The sequence below is a fragment of the Narcine bancroftii genome, chromosome 5, assembly GCF_036971445.1.
Source record: "Narcine bancroftii isolate sNarBan1 chromosome 5, sNarBan1.hap1, whole genome shotgun sequence".
In the NCBI taxonomy this organism is placed as follows: Eukaryota; Metazoa; Chordata; class Chondrichthyes; order Torpediniformes; family Narcinidae; genus Narcine; species Narcine bancroftii.
This window is the reverse complement of record NC_091473.1, coordinates 27,825,436-27,843,684: the sequence shown is the minus strand read 5'-3', so window position 1 is coordinate 27,843,684 and position 18,249 is coordinate 27,825,436. Positions and strand designations below refer to the sequence as shown.

At 40.6% G+C, this 18,249-nt stretch overlaps 1 protein-coding gene across 2 annotated transcripts in view; it reads right to left on the bottom strand.

Moving 5' to 3' along the window:
• Positions 1–892: 892 nt before the first annotated feature.
• The window catches only part of LOC138763207 (contactin-4-like), a 2,221,540-nt gene continuing 2,204,183 nt past the window's right edge, over positions 893–18,249 (bottom strand). Inside the window, exon 27 of one of the 2 annotated variants that reach the window (XM_069936998.1) lies at positions 893–2,817. In XM_069936998.1, the coding sequence (XP_069793099.1) occupies positions 2,714–2,817 (104 nt within the window). In that variant the 3' untranslated portion in view covers positions 893–2,713. Of the gene's footprint in view, positions 2,818–6,868; positions 6,949–18,249 lie in introns of those variants that run through there. The other variant, XM_069937001.1, reaches the window with a different exon arrangement.

Sequence of the window (18,249 nt, the reverse complement as noted above, 5' to 3'; positions counted from 1 at the left end):
ACAATAACATAGCAGAGTTTTGTTCAACTCACTTTGGAAAATAGTTGATTAAAACGGGAGGAATCTTGATAGAAGCTCTAAGAAGCCAGCACCTCAGAGGTTGTATTCTGGGATCACTGAGAAGATGGAGATGGGAGGGGGAGAGGTATTACAAATATATAGATCCAGGAGTAAGCCTATGAGAGTTGAAAATTCACATATCTGACTTCATCCTAGTAGCTGCAGGAAAAGAAAAGCTTGCAAAATTAAAAATATTTTTCAAGTCCACATTTTGTTCAGGAGTCAAACCCTTGCTGCTTTTGGCGAGAGTCAAGGAAAAATAATATTGTTGACCTGAGCAAAGTGGTTGTCCATGGATACCGACACAATCTATAATTTCATCTCAATAACATAATCTGTGTGCAAAATAATGTCTTAGTTTTGTTTGTAATATTTCTAACAACATGATATTAGATTTTCATTTTTGAAGGGAAGCAGAAGAGTATTTTTATGATTTGTTGTGAACAGCGCTTGTTTCTTTAAATCCATCACCCCTTTAAGAATCATTTCAGGTGATTAACTGTTCTCTGGGTTGCAGTAATGAATATTCTGAAGGCCCTTCCTGAGGAGTCCTTAAATTGGCAACATGGATGTCTCATGTACATGATCCTACACATTCTTCAGAAGTTAAAAATGAATTCAGCAGATCATCTTTACAATGGCCGACTGTTCATTGTACCAAAAAAAGCTCTGAAAGAGACAAAATTAAAAATAAAAACAAGAAAGGAAAAAAAGTGAATCAATTTTAAAACATGAAAGAATGAGATGGTGAATTTTCAAAGTCAAACCATTGCCTGGGAATAATTAACACCTTTCATCATTAAAAGAGAACACAGATTAATGTAAACAAGACTTACATTTCTATGAATTTTAATTTGCATCTACGACAAAAGCAGCAACTGTACAACATTCAATGCATTTCAATAATGAGCAAGACAGCAACATGCCATGTCTGCAAAGCCAATGGTGTGGGAGTGTAACTGGGTCAGTAATATTTGGACTTTCTACTGAAACTCTGTACCTCCTCCTCAGCTGTAGTTGGTTAAGTGATAGAGAGTGCATCAGCTTCAGTGTCACTTTCTTTGGCATGTCTGAGCCAATGTTTGACAATGATGAAGTGGTCTCACCTTTTTGGCCTCAGTGGTGCCATGATAAAGTTCAGAAACCAAATGACCTGTGAACACTTCCTGAGGAGCTCACCTTGTGTGGGTGTTGTATTTAAATGGAGCCTTGTTCATGTGATGCATTTTTAAAAAATCCTAATTCTGAAGTTGAACTTCTACCTCAACTATAAATGTGTATCTCTCAAACAGTGCTCCTATTATTTATCTTAGACCTTTGGTTAAAAAGTAGGGATCAAGATAAAACAGCTATTTACAATGGACAGAAAACAATATTCTATGGGATGATAATGGGGGAAAACTGTTTCAAGGCAGATTTATTTCAAAGGATTCTGTCAAATTACTATTTACAGAATTAAGCAAACAATATTTAAATGTAAATACTGCTGCCTACATTAACAGTGGCCAGTCATAACAGACAAATGAAAAATATAAAACAGATTTGAAGTTTAAAAAACATAGTTGTAAACAATTATTTTTTCTGAAAGTAGATCAAATTTTTAAAAGACTATAACATCCATTTAGATTTAATCTGGTAAACAAACTGACCAGCTCACTTTTACAGCTAATCTTGTAACAGTTTACTGTAAAATGATGTTGCTCAGGACCTATATATACAAATGTGCACCTGTCATATTTATGTACATTAAGTTAACAGAAAAATAAATGCACCTTCACATGCAACATCACAGATTTGATTTATTTCACCGTTTTCATTTGCTGTCTTATCTCTTTCCCCCAACTATACCATAGACTTTGTAAATATGCTGCTTAAAACACTCATATCAATGCATACCTAACAATCAAGTTTATCCTTTTTCATCATTATATTTTAACTAAACTTCATTGCCTGTTACTACGTTAGAATACATTTGATAACCCAGATTTGCTTGCAGCAACAAAAATATCATGTACTTCAAATAATAGGAAATAATTGATAGCTGTGGAAGTGAGTACATACTTTTCATTTGTTATGACCATTCCTGGATATTTCAGAGAACATTTTATTAGTTTAGGTCTAGATACTGTACCAACGTCATCGGGTTAAATTTCCTATTTTCATACAAGCAACAGTGATATTAGGAACAGGTGACAAATTTGAAAATTGTATTACAATGTTAAAACTTACAACACATTCCAAGATACCTCAAAAATTGTGCTAAATAATAATTTCAAAATACTGAACATTTCACATGTATAAATATAGCCATCTGTACACTATTTGCAAACCATTAGATTGCACACTTTGGTAACATCAGATGTCTGGTTTTTTTTTTCAGATGTTGACTTCAGTGCATTTGAAAAACCCAAATGAAAGCGCAGGCAAGGAATATACCTCTCAATTTAACCTGTTGAATGATTTATACTGGTAATTATTGGTGAATCCACATAAATTTGAAATGATAAAATGTGCAGTAATAAAGATTTATAGGAAAAGATAACATTGGTGGGTCAGTAAATGCACAATAGCAAAATTTGCAGATTTACTCATTACAAGTCTTTAGATCTTTAACTGATTATAGGATGCCAGGTAAGTCAATATACACTTTCTTTCACCATAATGCTGATCTGGCTGACAAAGACAGCACTATTGTGCTAAAGGCTGACAGTGTACAAGTGTTCGATGCTGAGGTTCCAGATCTTCCACCATTAGAATCTATGGATAAAACAAAGAGGTTAGCTGTTAGCAAAACAGAATCAATTTTCAAATGATTCATGGACCACATTGCACAAATCTAGTTCCATATTGAAAAAGAAACACTAATATGAAATTATGGAAAATAATACTTTTTAACTAGAGTATTGAAAATAGATTGCAAAAATATAATTTGGGAACATTGGAGTTTGATTTTATTCTTTACCTTATAATTTTTCAACCTATCTATTCATCAAACATAGTACATTGACCAAATACACACTATTTTTCGTGCATACTGAAAAACCATGATCACTGAAGACTTGAATCAATTACTGATTGATTCATTTAGCCAAGTGCAAGACACCTTTTAGAATTAAATGATGGCAGAATTGGTGTTGGTGAATTAGCTTAGTCATTTAATCTTTGTATTTAAATGAATGGAGTGGAAATATGAGACAATTCTTCCACTTTAAGTGAGCTGACCTCCAGCCCCTGGACCACGTATTTCTTCTAGCATGGTGCTTGGTTCCCAGCAAGTCAGCCTGCTGGGGGGCATCACAGGAGCTGCCACAGAATAAGCATCATTCTGCACTCACAAAACAGCTTAGCCTTAGAATTTTGATGTTGTTATTCTTACTGAACTTATTTAAATCTCTTTGACATTTACAAATACTAAAAGATATTTAGAACTTGTCAAAAATAAAAATGTTGAATGTTTAAAATGATTTCCAAGCATTAATATTTACATTAAAATTACACATATCTTTTTGTCAATTTCTACCATTAATTTGAATGAGGTTATTGTATTGGGCCATGTTTGATCTTGTGCTTATTCAATAGGCAGATTTCTAAGCCCAAGAACTTGGAAATCATAAGTTTAAACCAAGTTTTACTTCATGAGAACTTAAAATATTTACCCTAACCCTAACCCTACACTGCCCCTCAATCTTCAAACTCAAAAAAAAATTCTGCCCTCTTGCCATTTCCCTCGATTTTCCCCCAACAACTTTCCTAACTCTTGTTTTGAGAAGATTTAAAATAAAAAAAAATGTTGTTTGTGCCACCCTTACAGGTCTGCCTTCAAGAATCGTCCCTGAAAAGATCGCATCATAATGCAAACAGGGCTCTTCCAGTTACTGGGAGGCATGGATAATGAATAATTGCATGCTCCAATAATTGAGGGGGGGGGAAATGGAGGGGTGCAGTTGTAAGATGAGGTGGTAGTGGCAGGTGGAAGGAAAAGATATCCTTGCACAGTTGCAGGAAGTTGCCAGGAGACGATTATATGTCCTAACTTTGGGGAATTCTGCATTGTGGTTCAGCTACCTCTGAATGCCAAAGTTATATTAACCATAAATTCGATCCCACCAAAACAGTTTAGCCTTTTCAACTTCTGCAATGTAGCCGAGCAATAAACAAGTTGGGAGAGACCACAGGCATGGTTACTAAAAGTGAGTTTGATCCTAAAAGTAAAGGAAGCAGTTATACAAGCTTGAACTTGAAATTTTCTGAAGTTGCAGGTGTGAAATAGCACCATTATTTCACCTAATGTCCCTAAAACATTGCAAAAGAACATCATGCTATTCATGAGGTTTTTTTTTTGTTCTGCATAATGCTCTGTTTTTGACATTGTTGGATTAATTTTTTTGGTCAATATTTTTTTGTCTTGATCTTTGCCAAATTCTACCATCCACTGTGTTCATCTCTCCAGTAAAGGAAAAACAATCATGTTACTCAGGTGCACTTTCACTTCGCCATTCAGGATTCACTCCAGGATCATGCTCACTCCCATTGTGGATGACAGTATTTACAAGAAAGATCTCAGTATTTTATTAGTAAAAACACAATGTTCGAGAAACTCAGTAGATCAAACAATGAACTTTATATAGCAAGGATAAAGAAATATAACCAACATTTTGGGCTTGATACCTTCATCAAGGTGTGAGAATTTGCTCAAGCCCAAAACATTGTTTATGTATCCATAAGCATATCTAAAGTATTGCACATACCCTGGGCGCCATTTGCAGGGGGGTTCCACTGGCCTCGTTTTGCCCACTCAATAACCAAATTCGCCCATCCAATATCTGAGTCCCTGCCAGGCTAGCCCAAAATAGATTCCACCTCACTTACTTGAGTGCTCCAGAGTGCCACTCTGGGCTGGCATCTCATCGGGCCACTTCTGGGTTATTCCAGAACTCAAGCGTCACCTGGCGGGCAGCTCAATGTGGGATTAATGGGAAAAATGGCCATCTTCCCTACCCATAATCCCCCATGCAGCTGGAGCCACTCTGTCAGTGCCAGCACCAGCCAGTGAAACGCTGAGTGATTCTGGCTGTGTGGGGGATTATGGGTATTTTTCCCATTGATCCCGCATTGAGCCACTGGCACCAACGAGTGGCCCCGAAGGCTTAAGTGGCCTGGTGAGGTGCCAGTGGGGTGGGTTGTAAGCTGTCACAGCCCACCCTGGTTGCACGCTGATAGCCCTGCTGGCCGCCCTGTGACAGTATGTGATTGGCTGGTCATATTATGTCGGGTGGTGCGGTTGGTGAGTAGCATTTTTTTTAACGGGGGATGCAATGTCAGTACTTGCCCATTTTACCTATATACGGCACTGTATGAATCTTTATCTATGCTGTATAAAGTACACTGTTTGACCTTGTGTTTTTATTTCAATTATGGTGTCTGCAGACTTTTGTGTTTTATTCCAAGTATTTTATCACAGAATTTCTAAATTTAATCATGTATTGGATCTTTTATTTTTCCCTCTTAATTTCCAAATTATCCATTGGATGTACAGATCCTAATAATTTCTGTAAACCAGTCTATGAAAAATTATTTACATTCATTTGCATCTGTGTGAGCAATTTCTCCCCCATCTAATTTCCAAATCAAAGATATTCTGCATTAAAATACATGACCAGAGTACTTATCTACACAGGTAGTACAGCAACTAAACTATACTCATGACAGCTCTGTGAAACAAAAATGTACAATACTATGTGACATGAGCCACTTTTTTTTCTCAGAATCATTAGGGCATACCAAATGAGAATGGCTACTTTTCCGTTTGCATCATCATCCATTGCTATTCCAACATGTTTAGAGCAACACTATTACAGCACCAGCGACATGGGTTCAAAACTGCCGTAGTTGGTAAGGAGTTTGTACATTTTTCCCATATCTGCATGGATTTCTGCCGGGTGCTCCAGTTTCTTCCAATGTTTCAAAGATGTACAGGATTAGAATGTTAATTGATCACGAGGGTGTATTTGGGTGGCACGCATTCATGGGCCAGAAGGTCCTGTTATCATACTGTATATCTAAATTAAATAAACACTTGCTCTTATTCCAACAAGTAACCTTTGCTCATTCATGAATTCATTCCACATACTGTATTAGTCACTATGTGCATGACCTTGAATTTTCTGATATCGGTCCTGAATTAATCCTTTACGTGTTTGAATCCAAGCTTCATTCTGCAATTCATTCTGCAATTTTTTGTTATTACATACTTTCTGTTTTCCCCAGGATGATTTTTATGTTACTTTATTAAGATAGAAATTACTTGAAATAATTTTCTTCACTTTACTGAATAATTGTTTTTCATAACATTCCCACTGATATTCCGAGTTATAGCTGAAGAAGATTCATGTCATATATAATCCTGCATATTAGGTGCAACAGCTTCAGATGAAATTTCTTTATAAATATGGCTGACAATGTCTTCAGTGTTATGTAAATGCTGTACATATTATAAAGAGCAGGTTTATTCTTTTCAAAATCATGCAGGCAGCTAACATTTTATTTCAATTCACTTACTGTAAAATTTATTCAGTTTTGTGTTGGATGGTTATTCTAATAATTATACGAATATTTAGCACAGATGATCATTTCTTATCTCATCTGATCATTCTGACATGGAACACAAGACTCTATTCCAGCTCAAAGACTTCAACCAGAACTTGTTCGCAGTGTTCAGTATATTCAGGCTTTTATAATATTGAATGCATAAAATTAGATGGAAGATTTTTTTTGACATGGGTTTCTTTATTCATTGAATTTAATTTATCTTCCACATACCAACTTCCGACAAAGATGAAATCCTGCAGGAGGCACAGTTAGTAATCTAATCAGTTCGTAACCAATCAGCTGATGGAATGAACAAGAAAAATAATTTAAAATCATCATGTGCATCTTGAGATCAGATTACAGCCTTCAAATCATCACTCTCTGACACCAGTACTGTTCCCTAATTGCACTTTACATTTTCATGAACAGAACAGCAAGTACAGCAAAGTGTAGCAATGTATATAATTCTTTTTAATTGAATAAGTAATGTAGCAGATAATACACTCAATCCTTCATCTCAAAAGCACATGTTTTTCAATGAGATTTTTGGCAATTCTTCAGAATTTAAAACTTCAATGTATAACAGAAACTTTTCAGAAAGATGATATTCGGTTGTTTTGAGACAATTCATCTAAAAATAATAGAGTAGTTTACAACTTGTATCAAAACTTGGGATTTTATTTGTTTCATGTAAAATATTTAATTTACTATGATATTTTATGTCAATTATATTTCTGCAACACTGGTAGAAATGACTGAATTTAAACTTCAGTGGAGATGGAATTCACGCATGATAGCCTTTTGTTAATGAACAATAGTGACCTCACCATGGCAACAGCCACACAGTTTTGTCCAGATATTCAATTCATTTATTTCTCTCAGACACAATTTGAATTAACGTAATGAATTTCCTTATACATACCAGCTGGATTCCAAATAGGTGCAGCATATATGGTCAAACTGGTGGTGATTTCCAAAATCTTTGAAGATAAGTTTCTCCAATTGTTTAGAAATAAATGTAAGAAAATGCAAGACCAAAACTGGGAAAAAAAAAACTAAACTGTGAGTTGTATTAGCTAACTTCTTCACCACTCCCAGCCACCTCCCGCCAACCAAAAGGTCATGAGTTTCAGTCCTAGAGCTGTCTACCACCCAACTCCTCCTGTCTCACTTAAGTGAATTTTGTCAGTATGAAGCAGGGCATGAATTCTAGGACTGAGTATCCCAACTTGTGAGAATGAAAATGAAATGCAATTAGGACGCCGATATCCCTGGCCATCCCATGGGTGAGGGATGTAGTGAGTGACAGGTTGAAAGGGAGAAGAACAAGATGTTAATTAAAGACTGTGTTAAAACCATCTGTGGTAGGGGTTGCCCTTTAACATGGTTTGTCATTCATTAAAATCAAATATCATAATTGGAAGACTTAAAACATTTGGGTCACAGAGAATTTTTCTGGACTCCGGAAAAAAATCTTTGTAGTTCTAACAATGTTTTCTTGGTCACAATTGATCTTGTGATAATATTCCCTAAACCAATTCAGACCATCATTATTAATAACTATCATTATTATTGTGTCTGCATCCTTCTGACTTGTAAGATGTCACTGATTGTACTATTGATCAAATTATAAAACAACAAATAAGCCCAACAATGCAATAACTCTTTATCAAAATTGAAATGTTATATTGATGCTTTTTTCTCTACTCACACAGTCTTGCTTTCAAGAAAGTTTGAGAAAAGTTGAAAGACTTTGCTTCCCAACCAGAGATTAAGGAAGTAAATATTGATACAGATAACTCCCTGACATTCGTCCAAGTTCTGTTCTGACTGCCTGGTCGCATTTCAAAATGGATGCAAGTTGGAAATTCATTGTATCTGTTTAATCATTCGTCCATTGGGAGCAGGGCTGTGGGATTGGTGTGGGGACCAACAGTGGGCTGCCAGGAGTGGGCCAGCAGAACTAGTGTGGGGTCTGATAGCGGACTGCCGGGAGAGTCTCCCAACAGCCCGCCACCAGTCCTCAATGATAGATGGTGGTGATATTAATTTATAATGTTAATTTATGCAGTATTTTTTTCAGTCATGTGTACGGATGGCCGTATGTCATATAAGTCATAATTTGGGGAGAATCTGTACTTGTTCAACCTCAATACATAATTGATGAACATGTGACGGCACACAGCCTAATGGCGAACCTAGAGCTGTCGCCACGTGGCAGGGCAGCTATTAAAAGATGGGGTTTCTTCTTGACTCCAGCATCCCTTCCAGCGCACGCCCTGGGCAGTGATTATGATGTCACAATGCACCAGGTGACTGAGCTCATGCTGCCCTTATAGGGGCTCATTGAATTTGAATAAAAACAGTCGTTAACGACCATCGGTGTGGTGGCAGTGATTTACTTCAGCTCTTCAGAGCGCCACATTTGGCGACCCCAATGGCCCAGATGACCTTCAGGACCCAACCAATGATGGACATGGCAGAGGTTAATATGGTAGCCCTCAATCTCCCCCTTTCCAGCCACATTGCCCATGGACGTGGTTCAGTCAAGCGGAGGCACAATTCCACCTCCGCAACATCATGGTTGATACCACCAAGTTTTACCATTTCATGGGCACCATTGATCAGGACACGGCGGTGAAGGTAGATGATATCATCCATTGGCCACCAGTGACCGAAAGGTACACAGCCCTCAAGAATCTGCTCCTGGGGAAGTTTGGCCTCTCACCTCAGCAGCATGCATCCAGACTTACATCTAGACGGGTTAGGGTCCGCAGCCCCTCAGCCCTCATGGACGAGATGCTGGCCATGGCAGAGGATCACAAGCCATGCTTCCTCTTCAGACAGATCTCTCTAGAACAGATGCCAGAGGACATTCGGTTCCATCTGTCTGAAGAAGACTTCTCCTACCCCTGCAAGGCAGCAACCCGGGTGGATGCCCTCTGGTGAGCTAAGCAGGTGAATGAGGCAGCAGTCAGCCAGATCTCCAAGCCAGCGCCCCGTCATCAGCAAGATTCCCCCAAGGGCAAGCCCAAAGAAGCTCAGTCATCGTGGTGCTTCTACCATCAGTGCTGGGGTGCTATAGTACGCAAGTGCCGCTAGCTCTGCGATTACCAGGAAAACAGCCTGACCAACCGCCAGTGATGGCTGCGATGGTTTGTCACATGAACAGCCCCCTCTACATCCACAGACCACCGGTTCCTAGTCGACACAGGGGCTGAGCTGAGTGTCCTTCCCCCCACAGTGCTGGAAACATGGACTCGAACCCCCGGTCCAACACTGCGGGCTGCCAATGACTCTACAATCAAAACCTTTGGCACTTGTAGGGCACAGATACAGTTCGGGAAAGAGAAGTTACCTTGGAGGTTCATCCTGGACTCGATGAGCACAGTGCTGTTAGGGGCTGACTTCTGAAGGCCTCATGGCCAGCTGGTGGATGTGAGGGGCAGGAGGCTGCTCAATGACTGCACCTTCTGCTCGGTGCACCTGGGCATGGCAGACGACACCAGGTCGGAGATTGCCACAGTCGCTGCCACCGAAGGCGAATTCGCCTGGATCCTCAGTGAGTTCCCTGCCATCCTGGAGCCTCGCTTCGACATTGCCTCCCCGCGACACGGAGTATTCCATCATGTCTCCACACAAGGCACAATGCCCCCCGATCCACACCAGGGCTAGACAGCTGCCACTGGAGAAACTGAAGCAAACCAAGGAGGAATTCTCCAGACTCCAGTAGTTGAGCATCATTCGGTGATTGAACAGCGTTTGGTTGGCGCTGCTACACATGGTCCCGAAGTCATCAGGAGGTTGGAAGCCCTGAGGAGACTACAGACGGCTGCATGATGCCACGACTCCAGACAGGTACCCAGTCTCCCATATCCAAGACTTTGCGGCCAACCTCCATGGCACGCGATTCTTTTCGAAGGTTGATCTGGTGTGCAGATACCACCAGATCCCAGTCCACCCCTATGAGATTGGAAAGACTGCCATTATAATCCCCTTCGGCCTGTTCAAGTTTCTCTGCATGCCGTTCGGCCTGAAGAACGCCGCCCAGACATTCCAGCGCCTCATGGATGCAGTGGGTAGGAATTTGGTCTTTGTCTTTATCTACCTAGGCTACACCCTGTTAGCTAGCCGCACTCATGAAGAGCACAAGGCCCATTTCTGTATCTTGTTTGCCCAGCTGGCAGAATTCGGCCTCACGGTCAACAAGGCCAAATGCCAGTTCAGGAAACAAACTTTGCAATTCCTGGGGCACACCATCACAGCATGGGGAGAAGGTGGCAGCTGTCCAACATTTCCCCAAGCCCTCCTCCCTCAAAGGGCTACAGGAATTTGTGGGGATGGTGTACTTTTACCATCGATTCATCCTCAATGCTGGCCACATCATGCACCCTTTGTTTGCGCTGATAGCGACGAAGGAAAAGACCTTGGCCTGGTCGGGGGAGCGAGATGAGGCTTTCGCAGTGACAAAGCGGGCCCTCGCTGAGGCCACTTTGTTAGTGCACCCATGCCTGGAAGCACATACGGTGCTATCAGCTGATGCCTCCGCCACGGCTGTCGGAGGGGTGCTCGAGCAGTGGTTGAATGTACAGTGGTGTCCACTAGCCTTTTTCAGCAGGCAGTTGCAGCCTCCTGAACTCAAATACAGTGCATTTGACTGGGAGCTCCTGACACTGTGGCAACTGCCATTTTCGATATTTCCTAGAGGGCAGAACTTTTACCGTCTTTACCAACCACAAGCCCCTCACCAAGCACTATCGATGGGAAGGACCTGTGGTCAGCCAGGCAACAGCGCCACCTGTCCTACATCTCGGAATTCACAACGGACATCTGGCACAGGGCGGGTAAGGACAACGTAGTCACTGATGTGCTCTCCCGCCCGGCCATCAGCATGCTAGCTCCTGGTCTTGACTACATATAGCTCGCACAGGCCCAACAGCGCAACATTGAAACCCAAGTTCTCTGCACCGCAGTATCAGGGCTCCAGCTTGAGGATATCTGCCTCCCCGATTCTGCCCAGCTGCTGCTCTGCGATACCTTCACTGGCTCACTGCACCTGGTAGTTCCACAGGACTGGAGGGCTAGGGTCGTCAGTTCCATCCACGATCTCGCCCACCCCTCAGTAAAGACTACTGTCCGCATGGTAGCTCAGCGATTCGTCTGGCACAGCCTCAAGAAGGAGGTCCCAGCACTAGCCCGCAACTGCATCCGATGCCAGACCTCCAAAGTCCACATGCACACGCAGGGTCCTGTCCAACATTTCGACCCGGTGCAGCAAAGGTTCCAACATATCCACGTAGACAACGTGGGGCCCCTTGCTGGTGTCCAGGGAGTCACAGTACCTATTCACCATAGTGGACAGAGCTACCAGGTGGCCGGAAGCCATCCAGTCCGTGAAGCATCGGCAGAGATGTGCGGTAGAGCCCTGGTCAGCCAATGGATCGCTCGTTTCGGCATGCCGGCGCATATTACGAGCGACAGGGGTGCTCAATCTACTGCCACCCTATGTTCGCAGCTGGCGAGGCTTTTAGGGGTAGCACTGCAGTACATCACGGCCTACTAGCCCCAGTCTAACAGGTTGGTAGAGAGGTTCCATCATCACTTAAAGTCCGCCCTGATGGCCAGGCTTTCTGGTCCTGACTGGGTGGACGAGTTGCCCTGGGTCCTCCTCGGAATCAAAATGGCACCTAAGGAAGACCTGCAAGCCTCGTCAGCTCAAATGGTCTACGGTGCACCACTCTCCCTGCCTGGGGAATTTTTCGGTCCACAAGCTGAGGCCATGCACAGCGAAGGTGAGCGGCTTGCCGACCTCCGTAAATGCCTGGGCAACCTGAGCCCCCCTCCCCCGTTGCACCACGGCACCCAACTGTCTCATCGGCCCAAAGAACTCGATGTGGCGCAATTTGTCTTTATCAGAAGGGACCACAGAGACCACCGCTGCAGCAGCCTTACGAGGGGCCATACAAGGTTCTCCGGTGGTCGGGTGGAACTTTTACTTTGGACGTGGGGGGCAGGGAGGAATTTTTTACCGTGGACCACTTGAAAGCCACCCACCTAGACTTATCTCAACTGGTCCAGGTGGCTGTACCAAAATGGCAGGGTGGCTGCCCAAGCAACAGAAAGCGTAGCCGGATCTGGGTTGGGGGGGGGGGGTTGTGTGGCGGCGCACAGCCTAATGGCAAACCGGCCCACTTGTATCACCACATGGCGGGGCAGCCATGAGGAGATGGAGTTGTCAGGGATTTCTTCTTGACTCCAGCATCTCTTCTAGTGCTTGCCCTGGGCAGCGATTATGGCATCACAATGCACCAGGTGACTGAGCTCATGCTGCCCTTAAAGGGGCACACTGAATTTGAATAAAAACAGTCGTTAATGACCATCGGTGTGGTGGAAGTGATTTACTTCAGCTCCTCAGAGCGCCACAAACATTCCAAAATGTGTATTTTTTTGAAGGTTGATTTGAAGTTGTAACAGATAATAATTCAAATAGTGAAAATCGGACATTCAGCAAACTATTGATGGATTGAAGATAAGAAAGCGAGAAGCATGGAGAATGGTTAATATCATTTAAATGGAAGATGAAGGAATCTTGTCATGTACTTGAAAGATATTTGAAAGTGATGATATTTTTTCAAGTGCCCAGAGACAGAATAACAAGTTTGAAAATTCACCATTTGACATTTTTGCTCAGTTTAATCTGTCAACGTAACATAATTTTTATTGGTTGACTGAAATCAAACAATATTTTAGGAAAGATCTATCAAGCTGTGTTTGAGGATGTTTCTGATATTGTAACTTTCAAGAGACCTGAATACTCAGGTGGACCAGATTGAAAACAACCTGATAATGACTCAAGAACATTTAAAACTCCTGGAGGAAAATGCACAGAAGTGGAAGGCTGAGAAACAACAGCTGCAGGACAAAATAGACCACATGGAAAACTTGAGCAGAAGAAATAATATATGAATCATTGGGCTGAGAGAAGGATCTGAAGGTAAGGATCCTTTGAATTTCTTTGAAGAATGGATCCCACAAGCACGGGGAGTGGGATAATTCAAGGAAAGAATACTTACAGCGAGAGTCCATCGGACCTCAAGCCCCAGGAGAGCGGATGACCAAAGATCAAATCCTGGTGAGATTTTTGAGTTACCGGGATCGGGAAACAACACTGAAAGCAGCTATAGAGTATGCCAAGGAAAATGGTGGCCCAGTCTAGAAGGAAGGAGGAAAGATACTATTCTTTCAGGATTTAAGCCCTAACTTGGTAAAACAAAGAAAGGAATTTGACAATGTTAAAAGACAATTAACAACAGTATATAAAATATGCAATGCTGCACCCAGCGACGCTTAGGAGTGATGTAACAGAGGGAAGATTTTATAAAACAGTAAAGGGAGAAGAGAGATTGCCATAGAACTGTAAAGTGAACCCAAAAATAAATGCCAGAAAAAAGAACAAGAATAAAGACTAAGTGAACTGTAAATGTTAAAAATCAGATACAAAGTAAAATTATAGTTATATTTTTGAACTGTTTATTATTGGCTATGTAAAGTAATTTGAAAGGTAATTTGAGCTCAACAGAGTAAATATTTAGCAAAGTATTTTGCAAAATAGTAGCAGGGTGGATACTCCAGCTTAAGGGGATTAAAGACATCGGAGAGGGAGAATTTTTTCAAAATGGCACTGAAGCTAATGGGAGGGGTGCTTCCTTGGACAGTAATGTGAGCTTTTTTTCGCAGGCATCAGCGGTTTCTTGATTACACTGTCAGAGCAGGGCAATACATTTGTTTGTTAAAAGGGAAAATCATTTACAGTATAAGTAATCAAAAGGGTCTAATGATAGAGCTGAATATGTATAATGTAAATATGAATAGAATGGTAAAATTTATCAGATACAATATTAACAGCATAAACGGACCCATAAAGAGGAAAAGAGTTTTGGCACACTTAAAAAAATATTAAAGGCAGATATAGTTTTTCTGCAAGAAACACACCTTACAAAATTGGAACACAATATGTTAAAAAAGGATTGGATGGGATAAGTCATGTCTTCCCATTTTAACACCAAAGCAAGGGGAGTAGCAATTTTAGTTTAAAAAAACCTGTGTTGGTCAAAGACACATCCATTGACCCAGTGGGAAGGTTTGTAATGGCGCATTGTAAGATATATGCAGAATCCTGGATGTTCATGAATGTCTATGCTCCAAATTCTGATGATGAATCCTTTATACAAAATGTCTTCTTAAAAACAATAGAGGGTAGACAAAATGTACTGATAGGAGATTTTTAAATTTGCTTGGATACCTTCTTTGATAAATCAGCAATGAGATGACAAAGGCAAAAGCTGTGTAAGTGACTCTATCTTTTATGAAAGATTTAAACCTGATAGATGTATGGAGACAGTTACACTCCACGACAAGACGACGGGACATTACTCATCTACTCAAAGGTTCACGACTCCTACATAAGAATAGTTTTGTTTTTAATGTCTGTACAATTGAAAAACAGAGTGACTGAAATGGAATATCTAACCAGACTACTCTCTGACCATGTGGCTCTGACTTTAACGATAACTGAGAACCAAGGGAATGTCATCTTAAGTTTACACTGTTAAGAAAGACATATTTCTGTAATTTATCAGGCAACAAATAGAATTGTTTTGTGAAACAAACAGATCCTCTACTAATGATTGTTTCCTAATATTAGATACATAAAAAGCTTACTTAAGGGGACAGATAATTTCATATATGAAAATAAATAAAGGAGTATATGGCAGAGGTCAATGGCCTGGAGAAAGAAATAACAGAATTGGAAAAAGAATACCAGAGATTGGCTTCAAAAGAAAAATACAAATCTTTGGTAAATGAAACAATGAAATATAATATTTTACAAATATATTGATTAGAAAAAAAAGACCTTAAATTCAAAACAGAAGTATTATGAATTGGGAGATAAAGCACTAAGTTTTGTCATGGCAATTAAAGGCGGGGAGGCATCAAGGATGACAAATGCAATTCAAACAGAGCCTGACAAATTAACATATAATCAGAAGGAATTCATTGATACTTTTAAACAATACTATACAAAGTTGTATGGATCAGACTTGAGACCGGATTCTATTGAAATAGATTAATTTCTCTTGTCAATTGAACTGCCAAAATTGGAAGGTAGAGATCAAATGGAATTAGATTCCTCTGTCACTAGAGAAGTGATTGAAAAAGCCTTGAATATATTACAGGCAAATAAGTCACTGGGAGAGGATAGTTTCCCATCCAAGTTTTTTTTTAGACAATTTAAAGATCTTTTAATACCTCTCATAATGGAGGTATTGGATTGGGTGGTGGAAATTAAGACTCTTCCAGAATCCTTCTCAACAGCTATTATTACAGTACTACAAAAAAAGAGACCCACTAAAACCACCATCATACAGGCCTATCTCCCTGTTTAATGTAGATTACAAAATTTTGGCAAAAGCGCTAGCCAATAGACAGATAAATTTAGACCAGGGTGGTGTTGTTTAAAAAAAAGACAATCTGCAGATAATTTGAGCAGACTATTTAATATAATTCATTTGGCTAAGACTAAAGAAACCCCAAATATAATTGTATCGTTAGATGCAGAAAGGCATTCCATTAACTAGAGTGGCCATTCCTATTCAAAGTACTAGAAAAGTATGGAATGGGCCAAAAATTTATTGATTATATAAAAAAAAGAATAAAAATATCATAAACCATAGGCCAAAATTATAACTAATGGCTAAATGTCATCAATGTTTCCTTTGAGTTGATCCAGTTGACAGGGATGCCCACTGTCTCGAAGCTTCTTTGTCTTGGCAAAAGAACCATAACAGAAATTAAATTCATCGGTGTGGAAGATGTCTCTGGTCACATTCAGGTAGGCTTGGAAGCAGTCTAGCCAGTACGTGAACTTCTCAGCCAAGTTGAGGGACAGAAGGTCTATCAGTAACATACCAGGCTTGAGTAGCACTTCCATCATTTATGGAATAAGCTAATAAAATTGTAGCGTGAATAAAAGCTCTCACAACTGGAGGGAGAACAAATGCTTTTATTAGCTTATAATTAAGGGTAGAGTCTCACAGTAGTCTTCAGAAGGGTTCTGGGTTTAGGCAGGAAACCAGGGTTGTAAGTGAGCAGATGGGGGCAGACCCAACCATCAACACAAAACACTACCAGTGGATCCCAGTTCAATGCAACCACTTAATTGGATTCCATCATATTCCTGATTGTCACTGCCCTTAAGTAATATTCTTGGCCTCATATCCAAAATCAAATGTTTGATACTCTGCATGTCAATGAAATTGCAATTCAAACTCACAGTGAGTTACAATTCTGTTTTTAATGGGTCCAAAAATAATAATTTGATCAAAATGAATCACTTAAATGCACATCAGGCTACTTTCATCGACTACAGCTCAACTTTCAACATAACATACCCTCAGCTGTTAACAAGATACAAAACCTGGTTCTCTGCATGCCATAACCTCCAACCCCCACCACCCATGGATCCTTGAATTCTTCATTGGAAGATCACAGTCAGTATGAATTGGAAATATCTCTTCCTCTCTAATGATCAATGAAGGGGTGCTTAGCCCACTGCTCTGCTCTCTCTACACCTATGGCAGTGTGGCTAGGCACACTACAAATGCCATCTACAAATATGCCAATGACACTTTGGTCATTGGCAAAACCACAGAATGCAATGAGGAAGCACAAGGAAGATGAGTGACACCAACAACCTTGCACTAAACATAACAAAACCAAGGAGATGATTGTGAACTTCACGTGGGGGAAATCAGGTGAACACAAACCAGTCCTCATTGAGAGGTCAGCAGTGGAAAGGGTTAAGTATTTCAAATTCCTGGGTGTCAACACCTCTGAAGGTCTGTCCTGGGGCTCATGGAATCATGAAGACGAGTTAGGTGTCCAAAGAGATTTGGCATGTCACCAAAGACTCTTGCAAATTTCTACAGGTGAAACGTGGAGAGCATTCTGACTGGTAGCATCGCTGTCTGGTATGAAGGTGCAGGGCAGGACAAGAAAAAAACTACAGTGAGTTGTGAACTCAGCCATCACCATCACAATGATCAATCTCCACTCCATTAAGGACATCTACAAGAGGTGGTGTATTACGAAAACAGCCTCTATCCTCAAGGGCCCTCACTACCCAAGCCATGCCCTCTTAACACAACTACCATCAGGAAGGACGTACAGGCCCCTAAAAATTAACACCCAGTGGCATGATAGCTTCTTCCCCTCTGCCATCAGATTTCTGAATAGACAATGAACCACAGACACTACCTCACTTTCTCTTATTTTTGCACTAATTTATTTATTTAAAAAATCTAACAAAACAATATTAGCACCACAATGCTGCCGCCAAACAACACATTTTGTTTCATGTTCTGGTCAATAAATTGTAATTCTGAACTTACTGACTTAGAATTACATTTCATTGTTAAAGTTTTGAGCTAGCAAAAAAATCTAATAAAATAATCTTTTTTGATCATTTGGGGCTTCATCAGGGCAATTGTAAATAAATTAATTGGTGTGTGCTTCTCACTGAAAACAATGCATGCCTCTCAG